Below are 16,671 nucleotides of genomic sequence, written 5' to 3'. Positions count from 1 at the left end.
TTTGACTGGCAGATTTTTCTACTTATTTCAAATAAAAATGTGTTTGAAACAAGTGAAAATTATCTAAAAACAAGTAAATTTTTAGGTGATGAGTCTTATTTAAAGTGGAAATAGATTAGTTTTGACTAGAAATGAGACATTTTGACAAGAAATAAGACAAATATTCTTGGAAAGATTTTGGGTTTTTGCAGTGCAGAAACTCTTTAGGTCCCACTATCCATGGAAGTGTTGTCAAAATGTCAATGTTTTATCTCGTTATAGTTGTTTTGTTATGTCCTTGTTGTCTGCATTGTTATGTCGTTTATAATACTATGTTTTTCTGTCAATGTACTGTTTTTATGTTTTGGGACTCCGGATGGAAATTAGCATTGTTGCTATAATCCTTATAGGCACATTTACATGTTTTTATATGTTCATTGATGTGCACTGTCCCACCCAAATAAACTAATAAAGTAAAGTACACACACACACACACCTGCACCTGCCTCATGTTCTTCCATCATCTGTGTTGACTCTCCGTGTCTCCTCCTCTGCAGCTGTAAATGTGCTGAGCCTGATAATCCCAGTAATAAAACCATGGAGCTGTGGAGCCAGAGAAACATCTCAGCTTCTGACGTAGCCTGGAGCAACCTGACTGTCAAGGTAACGTAGACACGTCTCCTCCTCCTTATCTCCTCCTCCTCCTTCTCTCTCCTTCTCTCCTCCTCTCTCCTCCTCCTTCTCTGATCCTCCTCTCTCTTCCTCCTTCTCCTCTCCTTCTCTCCTCTCCTTCTCTCCTCCTCCTTCTCTCCTTCTCCTCTCCTTCTCTCCTCCTCCTTCCCACCTCCTCCTCCTTCAAAGTCAAGTCAAAAAGTACTTTATTCTTCCGTTAGGAACTTCATTGCAGAAGGACATCAAAAGTGCAGGAGCAGCAATACAATGATCTCTCCTCATCCTCTCTCCTCCTCCTCTCTTCTTCTCCTTCTCTCCTCCTCTTCCTCTCTCATTCTATCTCCTTCTCCTCTCTTATCCTCCTCCTCTCTCCTCTCTTCTCTCCTCCTCCTTCTCTGATCCTCCTGTCTCTTCCTCTCTCTCCTCCTCCTCCTCTCTCCTCCTCCTCCTCTCTCCTTCTCTCTCCTCCTCCTTCTCTCCTCCTCCTTCTCTGATCCTCCTCTGTCCTCCTCTCTTCCTCTCTCCTCCTTCTCTGATCCTCCTCTCTCCTCCTCCTCCTCTCCTCCTCCTTCTCTGATCCTCCTCTCTCCTCCTCCTCTCTTCCTCTCTCTCCTCCTTCTCCTTTTCTCCTCCTCTCTCCTCCTCCTCCTCTCTCCTCCTCTCTCCTCCTCCTTCTCTGATCCTCCTCTCTCCTCCTCCTCTCTCTCCTCCTTCTCCTTTTCTCCTCCTCTCTCCTCCTCCTCCTCTCTCCTCCTCTCTCCTCCTCCTTCTCTGATCCTCCTCTCTCTTCCTCTCTCTCTCCCTCTCTCCTCCTCCTCTCTTTCTCTCTCCTCCTCCTTCTCACCTCCCCCTTCTCTCCTCCTCCTCCTCCTCCTCTCTCCTCTTCTCCTCCTCCAACACACACACACTAACTCCTGTTGACGCCTCGTGTCCATGTGACTTTCACATGACATCACACGCTGCGTTTTCCTTCTCTCCTTCTCTCTCCTCCTCTCACCTCCTCTTCTCTCCTCCTCCTTCTCTCCTCCTCCTCTCTCCCTCTCTCCTCACACGCTGTGTTTCCTCTTGTTAACAATCAACCGACCCGCCGACCTTCCCTCCAGCTGCGCTCAAGGACTTTTACAAACACCAACAAGGACGTTCAATCAATTAACCTTCACTGCTGTTTGTTGAGCTGAGGACACCAGAGATTAACTTTCTCCTGTTTAATGTGTGTGTTTTTCTAGTTCCTGTGACCTGAGACCATTTAGATTAAAAAAAAAAAAGTCAAGAAACTCCCAGTGCACTAGAGTGGATTGACAAATATATTATTTATTAACAAAGGTTAAAAACAGCGAACAACACGTTTCAGGTCAGGTTCACTGTTGATTGTCATCACGTGCTCAAGTCGACCAGGTTAATCTTGACAGCCTGACAATCATTCCATGAAATACACATACACATTTATTCAAGGGCATATACTGTAATAATAATAATAATAATAATAATAATAATAATAATAATAATAATAATAATAATAATAATAATATAATAATAAACTTTATTTCTATAGCACCTTTCAAAACCAAGGTTACAAGGTGCTTCACAAAATACAAATACAATATCATTGAAAAAATAAAGCAATTAGAAAGTAAGAAAACATCATACAGAAAAACAGTGAACAGGCGTAAGATAAGACAAAAGTACCATAAATAGTGTAAACAGGAATCCATCTGATAAATGTCAATATACAGAAAAAATGAAAGAATAGCATAGTATAATTAGGACACATTACAACAATGAGATATAAATAATAAATACACAATCTAATTCAACTGTACCAACTCAGTGTATAAGAGAAGAGAGTATGTACAGTATGAGTAATAGAAAAAGTAATAACAAAAATAGAAATACACAAAGAATTATAATAAATGAGTGTATATCAAAAATAGTGTATATCACAAAACGAGTCTCCTCCTGGATATAAAGTATATTAGCTTACTCGTTTCGTGATATACACTATTTTTGATATACAGTATATACTCTCTTCTTTTATACATGATGAGTTGGTACAGTTGAATTAGATTGTGTATTTATATCTCATTGTTGTAATGGGACCTAATTATACTTCCTTTTGATTTTTATTAAATATATATATTTTCGTTTTTCATTCATTTTTTCTGTATATTGACATTTATCAGATGGATTCCTGTTTACACTATTATTTTTTAGTTATATGCCCTTGAATACATTTGTATGTGTATTTCATGGAATCATTGTCAGGCTGTTAGGATTACGATGTTACTCACTTAAGCACGTGATGACAATCAACAGTAAACCTGACGAAGCAACAGGCGAAATGCGTTGTTCGCTGTTTTTAACCTTTGTTAATAATAATAATATATTTGAAGAGTTAATTTGCAAAAGCAGATAACTCCGTTTTTAAAAAATTCTAGAATCTTCTTTTTTTTTTTTTTATTTACATAAGGTGATATCAGTCAAACTAAAGTTGAGTGACTTTGAGATGTAACAAAACAGACATATCTCAAAAAAATAAAGTTTTATTGAAAACAAAACAACACCTCAGCTCATTTTTTTCAAAATGGCACTTATCTGCTTTTGCAAATGAACTCTTAATTTGTCTATCCACTCTAGTGTGCGCTGGGAGTTTCTTGATTTTTTTTAACTTCTATTCTTCCTGCAGCAGCTGGCACCTAGAGGAGAAGAAGCTACTTGCTGTGCACGGGACTTATAAACTTTTTATTAAAAAAAAAAACACACTTGATGTTTTTTTTGTTTTTTTTAAATCAACAGCTTTATTTAAAAGAAGATGACAAGTACAAATAGTATACAGGGAACAGTATACAATGAAAATACAGAGAACATGTGCCAGGGGTGATGTTCATTATACAACAAGGTTACACATATTACAAAGGTCTATGGTTTTAATAGCCTTTTCATTTGCTGATTTGGTGATTAGCTTAAAATAAAGTTCCATTTCTTTTTGAAAAACATAAAAGCAAGGGGTTTTCTTAGAAAATTTACTTTTATGAATATGAAATTTTGCAAAAAATAAAAACAGATTTACTAAAAAGTAACATTTTCCTTCTTTCTTGGGATAATTATGGAAAAAAAACAACAACAACATTTTCCCAAAGTAAAATAAAATCTATTGTAAAAGAGTCACTAATAAATTTGCTAAGGTCTGCCCATAGTTTTTTCGTGTGAGAGCAAAGCCACAACAAATGAACAACTGTTTCTGGATGCAAATTACAGAAAGAGCAGTAAATATTAATGTCCTTTTTAAATTTTGAAACACACTTGATGTTTCCTTCCTTCTCCTCCTGTTCTGACGTGACTTCCTGTGTGACTCTGTGCAGGAGTGCATCGGTCTGCAGGGACACTTCGTGGGGACGGCGTGCGGCCACCACGGCCCCTACACCCCAGACGTCCTCTTCTGGTCCACCATCCTCTTCTTCTCCACCTTCCTCCTGTCTGCTTTCCTCAAACAGTTCAAGACAAGTCGTTACTTCCCCACCAAGGTAATCGAACACAAACCCAAATGTTCAAGCTACATTCACAAAACCTCAGACTCTTCTTGCAAAACCAAACTTTCACCTCAAAACAGTTCAATCTGTTCTCAAAACTGAGTCAATCAAAATTAAAAACACTACTGAGCAGTCACTAAACACCACATAGACAAATAGAAAACACAATGCTCAGGACATGAAGCTGTAGAAATACATGTTTATTGTTCACTGTAGCTAAATGAATGTTGCAAAACAAAAGACCTGTGCATTTAGCACTTGTACATAGTAAAAAAAAAAAGCACAAAAAACAGAAATCCTGTGCATTCACACGTAGCACTTGTACAGTACAAAAACAAACAGAAATCTTGTGCATTTAGCACTTGTATGCAGTAAGATACGTAAAAATAAAATACAAATATATAGAAATGAGAAGTGCATTACTCAGCCACAGCATCATTTCTCTGCACACACACACACACAAAAACGCGTACCAGAAAAAGTTATATTATATTTCACCAGAAGATGGCAGAAGACCTGTGGCTGCACTCTAGCTACGTGACCCTTGACCCTTTCCCGCCCATTTCTAAAATATAATATCATATAATATAAAATATAATATGCAATGTTTCAAATGAACCTAGATTATGTTTAAGCTTCCTGAAAGTTTTTTTTTTCCCAGACAGACTTTTTCTTCATTTTATGCAGTCTTCAAATATGAAAAGCAGAGTGATTTTGGTAAAAAACTTTTTTTTAGTTTAGATTTATTTCTATTCTATGTGAAGAAATGTAAAGAATGTCATTTGCAATAAAAAAAAATGTATTAAAGGGACAACGAGGAGTTTTGGAAAGCGAAGTGTTCCCATACTACATTTACCATGAGCCTCCCATATATTTATCGAAAATGGAGCCATTAACAAGTGTGGGTAGCGTAGATTCATCCACATTAATATGATACTTTTTTATAACCAAATACAAACTCCTCATTGTCCCTTTAAATAGTTCATTTGCATTTAATGTTAATGGTTCACAAAGGATGTCAGACTGAATGTTCGGCTTCTTTGCAAAAAGTTTGGACAGCCCTGACCTAACCCATCATTGCACACTGTGTGAAAAAAGGTGGGATGAGTGAGAACCTTTGATCTATTAAGATAAGAAGATAAGACTTTATTCATTCATTTGTCAGGCAGCTCAACACCTTTTTGCAGAAGATTTAAAAAGCCTGATGGCCGTCGGTATATTTCTCTGACCTGCAGCAAAGAGACTGTGACCTTTTTTTATCTATAAAGTTTTTTTTTTATCTATAAAGTTTGAACAGGAAACATTGCGACCATACTGTACCTCAGTGATTTATTACGTAAACTGGCCTCTGTGAAACTACCCAGCCCCGTTCAAGTGATTATCTAACTACTTCATGTTCCCTGCACAAATTCCACATTTGTTAAATCTGCTTTTAGTTTCTTCACCTGGAACAATTCACAACAGACTCCTAAACTTGTCTCAGTTTAAAAACATAATCAAAAATATCCAATGCAACTGTTTTTAATGATGATATTTAATGTTGTGCTTGTTTTGATTGTGGTTCATGTCTTCCTTTTCTAAAAATGAAATGAATGAAAGCTGGCGAAGTGAGTGCTGATTATTATTTCCCATAATTCCCAGGTTCGGTCCATGATCAGTGACTTTGCAGTTTTCCTGACCATCGTCATCATGGTTCTGCTGGACTACGCCATCGGAGTTCCCTCCCAGAAGCTGAAGGTGCCGAGCAAGTTCCAGGTAACCAGACAGAATACCGTGTTTTTTAGTATTTTTTGTACCTTGTGTGTGTCCAAGTATCACTTTTGTGTCTTCTCTGCCTTTTTTTATTTTCAGGACTGTAGCTTCTTATTTATTCATGACCTCACTCCTTTACTGCACCGTACTTTATTCATTCTTTTTTTTTTTTAATCAGTAAACAAACATGCATAAGACAGTACAAAACAAAAACAAGCTGGGAATAACAACACAAAAACCAAAAACACAAACAGAAAGATCAGTTCTAAGTAAATGTCACAGGTACATTATACATCAAATACAATGGGAGCTAAAAAAAATTTAAAAAAAGAAGAAGAATACAATGTATTTTACATGAATGCTCTTGTCATTATAGCAGAAATGTTAAATATAAATATAACCAAGGAATGATTTCCATAGAAGACAGGTCAGGAAGTCCAGAAGTTTATATTCTGTTTATTTTCATGTTACTGTAAATGTCTGCAGCTTTGATACAAAATTCCTCTGATCTGATTCCTCTGAAACTGGTTCCCTGCAGCCGACCAGAGACGATCGAGGTTGGCTCATCAATCCCATCGGACCCAACCCGTGGTGGACGGTCCTGGCTGCCTCCATCCCAGCTCTGCTCTGCACCATCCTCATCTTCATGGACCAGCAGATCACGGCCGTCATCATCAACCGCAAGGAGCACAAACTTCTGGTGAGCAACATTTTAGATCGTACAGATTATTATTATTATTGTTATTTCCAGGTTTGCACAAAGTTCCTCTGAGAAGCTCTGACTGTGTTTTTTGTTTTTTTACAGAAGGGCTGTGGCTACCACCTGGACCTGCTGATGGTGGGCGTGATGCTGGCCGTGTGCTCCATCATGGGCTTGCCGTGGTTCGTGGCGGCCACCGTACTGTCCATCTCGCACGTCAACAGCCTGAAGCTGGAGTCGGAGAGCTCTGCTCCGGGGGAGCAGCCGCGCTTCCTGGGCATCAGAGAGCAGAGACTCACCGGCCTGCTCATCTTCCTGCTCATGGGCTGCTCCGTGTTCATGACCGGAGCGCTGCAGGTCAGTCAGAGGGGGCACAACGCTGCACAACGCTGCACAATGCTGCACAATGCTGCACAATGCTGCACAATGCTGCACAACGCTGCTGCACAACGCTGCTGCACGATGCTGCACAATGCTGCACAACGCTGCACAACACTGCTGCACAATGCTGCACAGTGCTGCACAACGCCGCCCCCTGCAGACGCTAATCAGAGGAGCAACAGCAGGAAACAGTGTTCGATTTCACTAAAGTTCACTCCTATGGTTCACTCATGTGTTTTTTTCTTTCTTTCTTTCTTTCTTTCTTTCTTTCTTTCTTTCTTTCTTTCTTTCTTTCTTTCCAGTTCATCCCTATGCCGGTGTTGTACGGTGTTTTCCTTTACATGGGAGTCTCGTCACTGAAAGGCATCCAGGTACAGTAACATGCAGCCACATGCATCAGTCTCAGTGCCAGTGGCAGTTTAGTTTATTGTCATTCAAAATGTTCAAAACATGAAGGAACGAGATTGTTTAAAACTTTTTTTTTTAATTGACTCTATAATAATGAATAATAAAAAATAAAAAAATCAAGCAGCAAATAATCACAGTAGTTTAAAGTGCGATAGAGTGTAAAATATGTATATAAATATAAATTTGACATAGGAACAGTATCATGCAAGATGTCAGTTGAAGCTATTTTGACCATCAGTTACAGGCGCATCTCAGTAATAAATTTGAAATGTCATGGAAAAGTTAATTTATTTGAGTCTTTCAATTCAAATTGTGAAACTTACGGTTTGATTCTGTATAATCTTAGCATTGTTTTTACTTTGATATTTACAGATTTATTCATTTATTTATTTTGAAGTGTTGGATTGAATCCCTTGTGCCCTGACATTCGTTGTTGAAATGCGTCCAAGGAAAGAAAAAAAACAGATTCATTAGACACAGACTGAAATGCTTCATGTCTTTATTTATTTTAATTGTAATGATGATTATGTCTTACATTTAAAGGGACAATGAGGAGTTTTGTTAAAGCAAAGTGTTTTCACACTACATTTATGAGCCTCCGCACCGTGAAATTCTTCGACCGGCGCAAGACAGACTCATGTTTTCATTCATCAAGAATTAAAGTCAGAGGTTGGAAGACGATCACATACCGTCGTAGTTCCCACCATAAACGGAGATTCGGCGGCGTTATTCTCATGACTCGCCACGAAACTGAAAGTAAAGAAACGCTGGTCGGCTCGCCCAGCATTTCCACCACCACTAATAATAACAAAATAACCATAGAGACAAAACCATAGATTTATCTAAAATGGACCATTAACAAGTGGTAACGGAGATTCATCCACATTAACGTGAGACTTTTTTATAACCAAATAGAAACTCCTCGTTGTCCCTTTAATGAAAACCTAAAAATTCGGTATCTCCAAAAATTTGAATATAATGAAAAGGTTCATGATTGTCACACTCTAATCAAATAATCTAATTATCATCATATCCTCCATTATAGTCTACTTTATTGAGATGCACCTGTATATTGTATACAATCTATAATGTCGTTGGCATGTGAACAGATTATATTGGTAGTTTTTATTACTTAAAGGGATAGTTCACCCAAAATTGAAATTGCACTCATTATCTCCTCCCCCTCATGTGGACTAAGGGCTGGGAGAAGTTTCAGAGTCCTCCGTGGCTTCTCTGAGTTACAGGGGGTCTCGGCGTAGCAGTGCATGTCCATATGACGGTTGCAAATGGATACCAACTGTCTTCGTAACAAAAAGACACACCAAAAAACATCCAAATACCTCCATGCTGCTCGCTGCTCGCTTTTCGGGGCTTCAATACAAGACGGACATTACATACGAGCAGCATGGAGGTATTTGGATGTTTTTTGGTGTGTCTTTTTGTTACGAAGACAGTTGGTATCCATTTGCAACCGTCATATGGACATGCACTGCTACGCCGAGACCCCCTGTAACTCAGAGAAGACACGGAGGACTCTGAAACTTCTCCCAGCCCTTAGCCACATGAGGGGGAGGAGATAATGAGTGACATTTCAATTTTGGGCGAACTATCCCTTTAAGTTGGGAGTGATTCAAATAGAAATTGTCCCTAATTGTTCTCGTGTCCTTCTCCGTCTCATTTCTCTGCGTCCTGATCTCATTAACTCTGTTGAACTTGTTGAATAATTGTTCCATCCAACTAAATTTCTCATTTCTAATCACTTCCTCTCTGGTTGCTCTGTTCATCATCATTATTCTCTCTCTGTCTCTCTGTCTGTCAGTTCTTCGACCGGCTGAAGCTGTTCGGCATGCCGGCCAAACACCAGCCCGACTTCATCTACCTGCGTCACGTCCCGCTGAGGAAGGTTCACCTGTTCACGCTGACGCAGCTCACCTGTCTGGTGCTGCTCTGGGTCATCAAGACGTCACCGGCCGCCATCGTCTTCCCCATGATGGTCAGTCAGTCCAACCAACCAACCAACCGCCATCTTCATTCAATGTCTGTGTCCTTTCTTGAAACCTTCCATCCTTTTCTCTAAGCTGTAAACACGAAACCCAAGTTTGAAACTACATTCACAAAATCTTTGACTCTTCCTGCAAAACAAAACTGTTGCCTCAAAACACTTCAAACTGTGCTCAAAACCAAACATTGTTGTCAATCAAAATGAAAACCACCACTGAACAGTCATTAGTAGGGATGTCACGATTATACATTTTCTTGGTACGATTATTCTCTGAGAAATGCATCACGGTACTATGATTATCACGATTATATGCACTAATTAATTTCATAACACTATGAATGTGTAAAATCAAATATAGACAAAATATAACTACATTACTCATTGTTTACACAAAATATTTCAAGTATCTATTAATATATGAACAATTCTTAACCCCCAGGGGAAATGTTTGAAATATTCAGGCCAAAAATTGTCATCTATACCAGTGTTTCTCAACTGGTGGGTCGGGACCCAAAAGTGGGTCGCGGACCCGTTTTGGATGGATCGCAGACAGCTGGTCAAAAAAGTAAATAATATTTAATGCACATCTGATGTTGGACATGTCTTTTATTTTGAAAAATAACTTATATTGAAAGGCACATGCGTCACGTGAACACATGCAGTTGTAATGCTCCTCCTCACTTTCTTATTAATGTGGCCTGAATGCAGTGAATCTTGTTTTGTTTTGTGGGTTTTTATTTTGTGCAATTTGATATTTATTCACTTTTGTGAACATGCTCTGAATGCAGAGATGCATTAGAAGTCAAATATATCATTTTGTTGGTCTCCATTTTGTGCAGTTTGATATTTTTTTATTCACTTTCGTACATGCAGTTGTCATGGTCCTCCTCAGTTTCATTCATGTGCTCTGAAATGCACTTTGCTCAATAAAGAGCAAAATGAGTTTTTAAAGGCTTAAAAAAAAATCTTGGTTTTAATTCTATAAAAGTGGGTCGCAACTTAATGACCATGGGAAAATGTGGAGCCCAGAGTGAGACTAGTTGAGAACCCCTGGTCTATACCAAATGTTTGTGTTTATTTTAATCGTTTTTTGTTTTGTTTTGCTTTTTTTTTTAATTAAAAATGACACGCTAACATCTAAATTCCTACCAATTCTATGTTACGTTAGATAAATGGACCAGTATCTGAGCATTTACCTCTATTTTTGCGCACATCTGCCAATAAAGTTCCAACATCAAATTTTTGTGAAAGTAACGGTATTTAGGAATCTTTACGATCAATTAATTGTGGCATTTAATACCACGATTAATTGTGAAAACAAGTAATTGTGACATCCCTAGTCATTAGACAAAGCATAGAAAAAAGTAATACACAATGATCAGATCATAAAGCTGTAGAAATAAACTTTATGTTCACAATAGGAAAATTCATTTTGCAAAACAAAACAAAAGCACTTATAGTAAAAAAAAATAAAAACAGGAATCACATTACAAGTACAAAAGTGCATACAGACAGTATCTACTGTATAATTACTGTAAGTTTAGACACTTGTGCTTTAATTGAGTTTCATTTCTGCTGCCTGTACTACTATGCAACACAAGTGCACCACAGTGCAAAATGTGTTTTAGTGGGTGAGAATATGTTTGCAAGTTGTGTCTAACTCGGTGAAAAGTGAAGTGCACTGCAAAAATTCAAAATCTTACCAAGAATATTTGTCTTATCTCAAGTCAAAATGTCATTTCTAGTCAAAATAAATCTAATTATACCTACTAAAATAAGACTCATCACATTAAAAAGTAGCTTGTTTTTAGACACTTTTTACTAATTTTCCACTTGAAATAAGTAGAAAAATCTGATAGTGGAGCAAGTTTTTCTTCCTTATTACAAGCATAAAAAAATTGCTTTCACTGGCAGATTTTTCTACTTATTTCAATTGAAAATTAGTTTGAAACAAGTGAAAATGATCTAAAAACAAGTTAGTTTTTAGGTGATGAGTCTCATTTTAAGTGGAAAGAGATTAGTTTGGACTAGAAATGAGACATTTTGACAAGAAATAAGACAATTATTCTTGGAAAGATTTTGAGTTTTTGCAGTGTGCTTAAGGTTCTGACAAAAGGGCGACAGTTCAGTAAATGGGTTCAGGGCGCTGAGCGTTTGGTTCAGACAACAGGTTTAGTGTTTTAGTAATTGAGAAAAACTGTAAGTAACAGGTTTGTTTGTTTGTTTGTTTTATTCCTGCAGGTTCTGGCTCTGGTGTTTGTGCGCAAACTGCTGGACTTTTGTTTCTCCAAACGAGAGTTGAGTTACCTGGACGACCTGATGCCAGAGTGGAAGAAAAAAAATCTTGATGATGCCTCCAAAAAGACAGAAGAGACAGAGGTTTGTTTTAGGTTGTTTTTTTATTTTCAAATATAACAAGAAAATTAACTGAATTTATTTAAAAAAAATGTTTGATAGATTTCACAAATTACAGATTTAACAACATGAAAGACGTCCCAACTAACAACAGACTCTGCACTGCAGTGTTATAAAACAATAACAATAATGTAATACAGACAGATATCATATCATATCATACAATACAATACATAAATAAGTCAAGTCAAGAGATTTTGCACTGCAAAAACTCAAAATCTTTCCAAGAATATTTGTCTTATTTCTTGTCAAAATGTCTCATTTCTAGTCAAAACTAATCTCTCTCCACTTAAAATAAGACTCATCACCTAAAAATGTACTTGTTTATATATAATTTTACTTGTTTCAAACAAATTCTCACTTGAAATAAGTAGAAAAATCTGTTTTTTGTGCTTGTAATAAGAAAGAAAAACTTGCTCCACTATCAGATTTTTTGTACTTATTTCAAGTGAAAATAGGCTTGAAATAAGTAAAAATTGTTTAAAAACTAGCTACTTTTTTAATGTGATGAGTCTTATTTTAGGTATAATGAGATTTGTTTTGACTAGAAAGAAAACAAATATTCTTGGTAAGATTTTGAGTTTTTGCAGTGTGTTTGCAATTTGTGCATAAACCAAACAGTCCAGGCACATAGGAATTATTGTGCAGGACTCTATTGGAGTCTAGTAGTAGGTTAGTCTATAATAATCTTACTATCCAAGAAAAGAAAAGTATATAATATAGAAGATGTGTGTAAAAAATATAATAAATAAATTAAATGAAAGAATGCTATTGGTAGTTTGAATATTTCAATTTTCAATTTAAAATGGAATAAAATAAAAAACACTAACCCTTAAAATGGCCATGTGAAAACAGGATAAACACCATGCAGCTATTGACTACACATGTTTTATTCCGTGTGTGTGTGTGTGTGTGTGTGTGTGTGTGTGTGTGTGTGTGTGTGTGTGTGTGTGTGTGTGTGTGTGTGTGTGTGTGTGTGTTTTAGGAATCGCAGGTTATGCTCAGTTCAAAGCAGGACGACACGACGGCTGTTGAGATTCCCATGGAGAGCAGCAAACCTGCTCCGACCCTGAAAACACACGACCCCAAGTGAGTTCACACACACACACACACACACACACACACACACACACACACACACACACACACACACACACACACACACACGCAGTGTAACACAGCTACACACAGTGAGATGGACAGAGCAGATACTGGATGATGAGACAGAGCGGTAAGATGAGTGACATGTCTTTATGTGTGTGTGTTAGCTCTTTGTTGGGTATGTGTTGGTCTGTTTCTGAGTTCACCCTGTGAGTACTAACATCCTGACCCTATAGCTCCTCCTCCTCTTCCTCCTCCTCCTCCTCCTCCTCCTGTTCTGCTCTCTGATCTCTCCTTCCTTCTCCTCTCCCCGCTCCTCAGGTGTGACCCCTCTGACATTAATATATCTGATGAAATGTCTAAAACCACCATGTGGAAATCCCTCAACTCCAATCAGAAAGACTCTCGTCCTGTGGCTGCTAAGAAGGCAAGGCCACACCCTCTCTCTCTCTCTATGTGTCTCTATGTCTCTTTCTCCTCACGCTTGTGCAATGTGTAATTGACCCTTTGTCAAGTCCCTCCCTCCACGGTTACTGTTGCTAGGTTGGACAAACAATGGTCACGGAAGGGTCAACTCCCATTGGAAACCATTGAAAATTAGGCAGATTTAAATTGCTTGTAAGGAAAATTTGAATTAGGCTAATCAAAAGAATGGTGTCCGTGATAGAAGACAGACGTGGCTAAAGAGTGGTTGAACGGGCATTACATGACTTTTCCGAAAAGTGGTGAAAAAAGTCATTGTGTTGGTCACTCGCTAGTTTGCTAGATGCTAGCTAACGTTAGCTACTAGCTAACGCTTAAAGGGACAACGAGGAGTTTTGTTAAAGCGAAGTGTTTTCACACTACATTTATGAGCCTCCGCACCGTGAAATTCTTTGACCGGTGCAAGACAGACTCATGTTTTCATTCATCAAGAATTAAAGTCAGAGGTTGGAAGACGATCACATACCGTCGTAGTTCCCACCATAAACGGCGATTCGGCGGCGTTATTCTCATGACTCGCCACGAAACCGAAAGTAAAAAACGCTGGTCGGCTCGCCCAGCATTTCCACCACCACTAATAATAACAAAATAACCATAGAGACAAAACCATAGATTTATCTAAAATGGACCATTAACAAGTGGTAACGTAGATTCACCCACATTAACGTGAGACTTTTTTATAACCAAATAGAAACTCCTCGTTGTCCCTTTAATCTCCGCTGATCTCCCGTTTCTCCTCGTAACACTTCACAAAGTTCAAAAGACATTAGCAACAGTAACGTTACGTTTGCTAGATAACTTTGAAGGTTAAAGTAATATATATGTTATAAGTATGTTTATTGATGTCTTAGGTTTGGGGAATGGGATAAAAATGACTCCGGGAATACGTTCCGGATATCATGAGTCGCTATGCAGGAACCACAGTCACATTTTAACCATGTTGAAAAATTAAAAAGTAGTTTTTGCTGAAAAAATTGCTGTCTACCTATCTCGTTTCATACGGTTTCATCCCAGGGTTGTCCAACCTTAGGACATGGGGAGAAGCGCTCTGATTGGTTGATCAGCCGACCAATCAGAAGGCCAACAACAAAGGGTCAATTATTCCTGCTACACACCGTGTGTCACACGTTTCTGTTGAGCTCCAGCTCCTCACTGCATCATCTGAGTCGTCTCAACTCTGCCTGTGTGTTTCTGTTTGTTTGTTTTTTACTCCGACTTCAGGATTGAGGGGATCACGTTCATAGACGAGTGACGGACGGACGGACGGAGGCTTCGGGTCGCGGCCCAGTCGACCGTGTCGTCATGTTGTGACCATGTTGTGTAGCTCTGGACCACAGGACGCTGCCTCGACCGATCGGCCACTTCAGTGCTAAAGTCTCCATGATTTCTACCAGCTGCCCACCACACAGAGTCCACACACACACACACACACACACACACACACACACAAACACTTAGACAGAGACAAAGGTGCATTATACTGTACACACACAGGTACACACTCCTTCTTTTATCTTTGTGAGGAACTGGATCAGTTAATTGAAATTAAAACCAGTGTAAACACCGTGACCAGAACCTTCCCCCTGACCTCTGACATGACCACACTGCAAAACCTCAAAATCTTACCAAGAATATATTATATAATATTTGTCTTATTTCTAGTCAAAACAAATCTAATTCTACTTAGAATAAGACTCTAAAAAGTAGCTTGTTTTTTAGACACGTTTTACTTCTTTCAAGCAGATTTTCACTTGAAATAAGTAGAAAAATCTGATAGTGGAGCAAAAGTTTTTCTTTCTTATAACAAGCACAAAAAACTTGCTTTCACTGGCAGATTTTTCTACTTATTTCAATTGAAAATTTGTTTAAAACAAGTGGAAATTGTCTAAAAAAAGTTAACTTTTAGGTAATGAATCTTATTTAAAGTGGAAAGAGATTAGTTTTGACTAGAAATTAAATACCATTTACCATTTAGAAATTAGACATTTTGACAAGAAATACAACAAATATTCTTGGAAAGATTTTTACTTTTTGCAGTGCAATCATTGGTTGACCAGCTGACCAATCGCCTGCCTCTGACTCTCCATAGTGACTGTGAGGTTGAAGGATGATGGAGACCGTTGTTCAGCGCACTTTTAAATAATTAGTGGAAACCTGACAGCTGGACATAAAGACGACACATTCATATAAAACTTATACAGAGCTGCTTGAAAGTTTGTGAACCCTCCAAACGTTGCGCCTGTGACTCGTCTGTCCAGAGAGTGGACGTCCAGGAGTTTGTCCAAGTTTAAACAGGCAAGGCAATTTTATTTGTATATTCTGTTTTTACAAACAGTTTGTCTCAAAGGGCTTCACATGGCATCATAACAATATCCTATGCCCTTACTGTGCGTTCACACCAAAAGCTTCCAAAGCGTAAAAACGTTCGAGGGTGGGCGTCAGACAAGACAGCTCCCAAAACAGCAAATACTTTCAGCCGCTTTGGTCGCTCGTCACGTGACTGACGTCAAAGTTCGATCGCGCTGTGTCATTGGGGAGCTGAAATACAAAAAAAAGAAGAAAAAAGGCAGCCGATGGACATCTCTATTCTGACAGGTTGCCGCCGGTTGCCGCTGAACCGCGTCATAGCTAATTACCCTAAAGTTAAACCTGGCTCAACTTCTCATCTGGTGACGCTTTGGAAGCTTTGGAAGCGCGGCAACGCCTGTCGACGCTTTGGACGCTCGGTGTCGCCGGGCTCTCATTGAAAATGAATTGACTTCCCGCGTTTTTGACACTTTGGAAGCTTTTGGTGTGAACGCACAGTTAGACCCTCACATCCACTGAGAAAAAACTCCATAGAAAACCCTTTTAAAGGGACAACAAGGAGTTTTGGAAAGCGAAGTGTTTCCTACGACATTTACCATGAGCCTCCGCGCGCACAGTGAAATTCTTGGACCGGCGCAAGACGGACGCCTTGCCAAGAATGTTTTCATTCATCAAGAATGAAAGTCAGAGGTTCAAAGAGGTTCAGATACCTTCATAGTTCTGACCATAAACGGTGATTCGGCGGTGTTATTCTCATGACTCGACGGGCAGCGTCCAAGAAACCGAAAGTAAAGAAACGCTGGTCGGCTCGCCCAGCATTTCCACCACCACTAATAATAACAAAATAACCATAGAGACAAAACCATAGATTTATCTAAAATGGACCATTAACAAGTGGTAACGGAGATTCATCCACATTAATATGAGACTTTTTTATTGTCGCA

At 38.6% G+C, this 16,671-nt stretch overlaps 1 protein-coding gene across 1 annotated transcript in view; it reads left to right on the top strand.

Moving 5' to 3' along the window:
• The window catches only part of slc4a8 (solute carrier family 4 member 8), a gene marked incomplete at both ends in the record, with an annotated part of 97,309 nt that overhangs the window by 59,337 nt on the left and 21,301 nt on the right, over positions 1–16,671 (top strand). The window contains 10 exons of the mRNA XM_083971200.1: positions 537–642; positions 4,011–4,172; positions 5,820–5,933; positions 6,469–6,630; positions 6,736–6,987; positions 7,314–7,382; positions 9,239–9,412; positions 11,663–11,800; positions 12,822–12,925; positions 13,259–13,364. Coding sequence (XP_083827326.1) covers positions 537–642; positions 4,011–4,172; positions 5,820–5,933; positions 6,469–6,630; positions 6,736–6,987; positions 7,314–7,382; positions 9,239–9,412; positions 11,663–11,800; positions 12,822–12,925; positions 13,259–13,364 — 1,387 coding nt within the window. The remainder of the gene's footprint in view (positions 1–536; positions 643–4,010; positions 4,173–5,819; positions 5,934–6,468; positions 6,631–6,735; positions 6,988–7,313; positions 7,383–9,238; positions 9,413–11,662; positions 11,801–12,821; positions 12,926–13,258; positions 13,365–16,671) is intronic.

Source organism: Trachurus trachurus, assembly GCF_905171665.1.
Source record: "Trachurus trachurus genome assembly, chromosome: 5".
Lineage (NCBI taxonomy): Eukaryota > Metazoa > Chordata > Actinopteri > Carangiformes > Carangidae > Trachurus > Trachurus trachurus.
The sequence above is the reverse complement of the archived record's forward strand: the minus strand, read 5'-3'. Positions and strand labels throughout refer to the sequence as shown.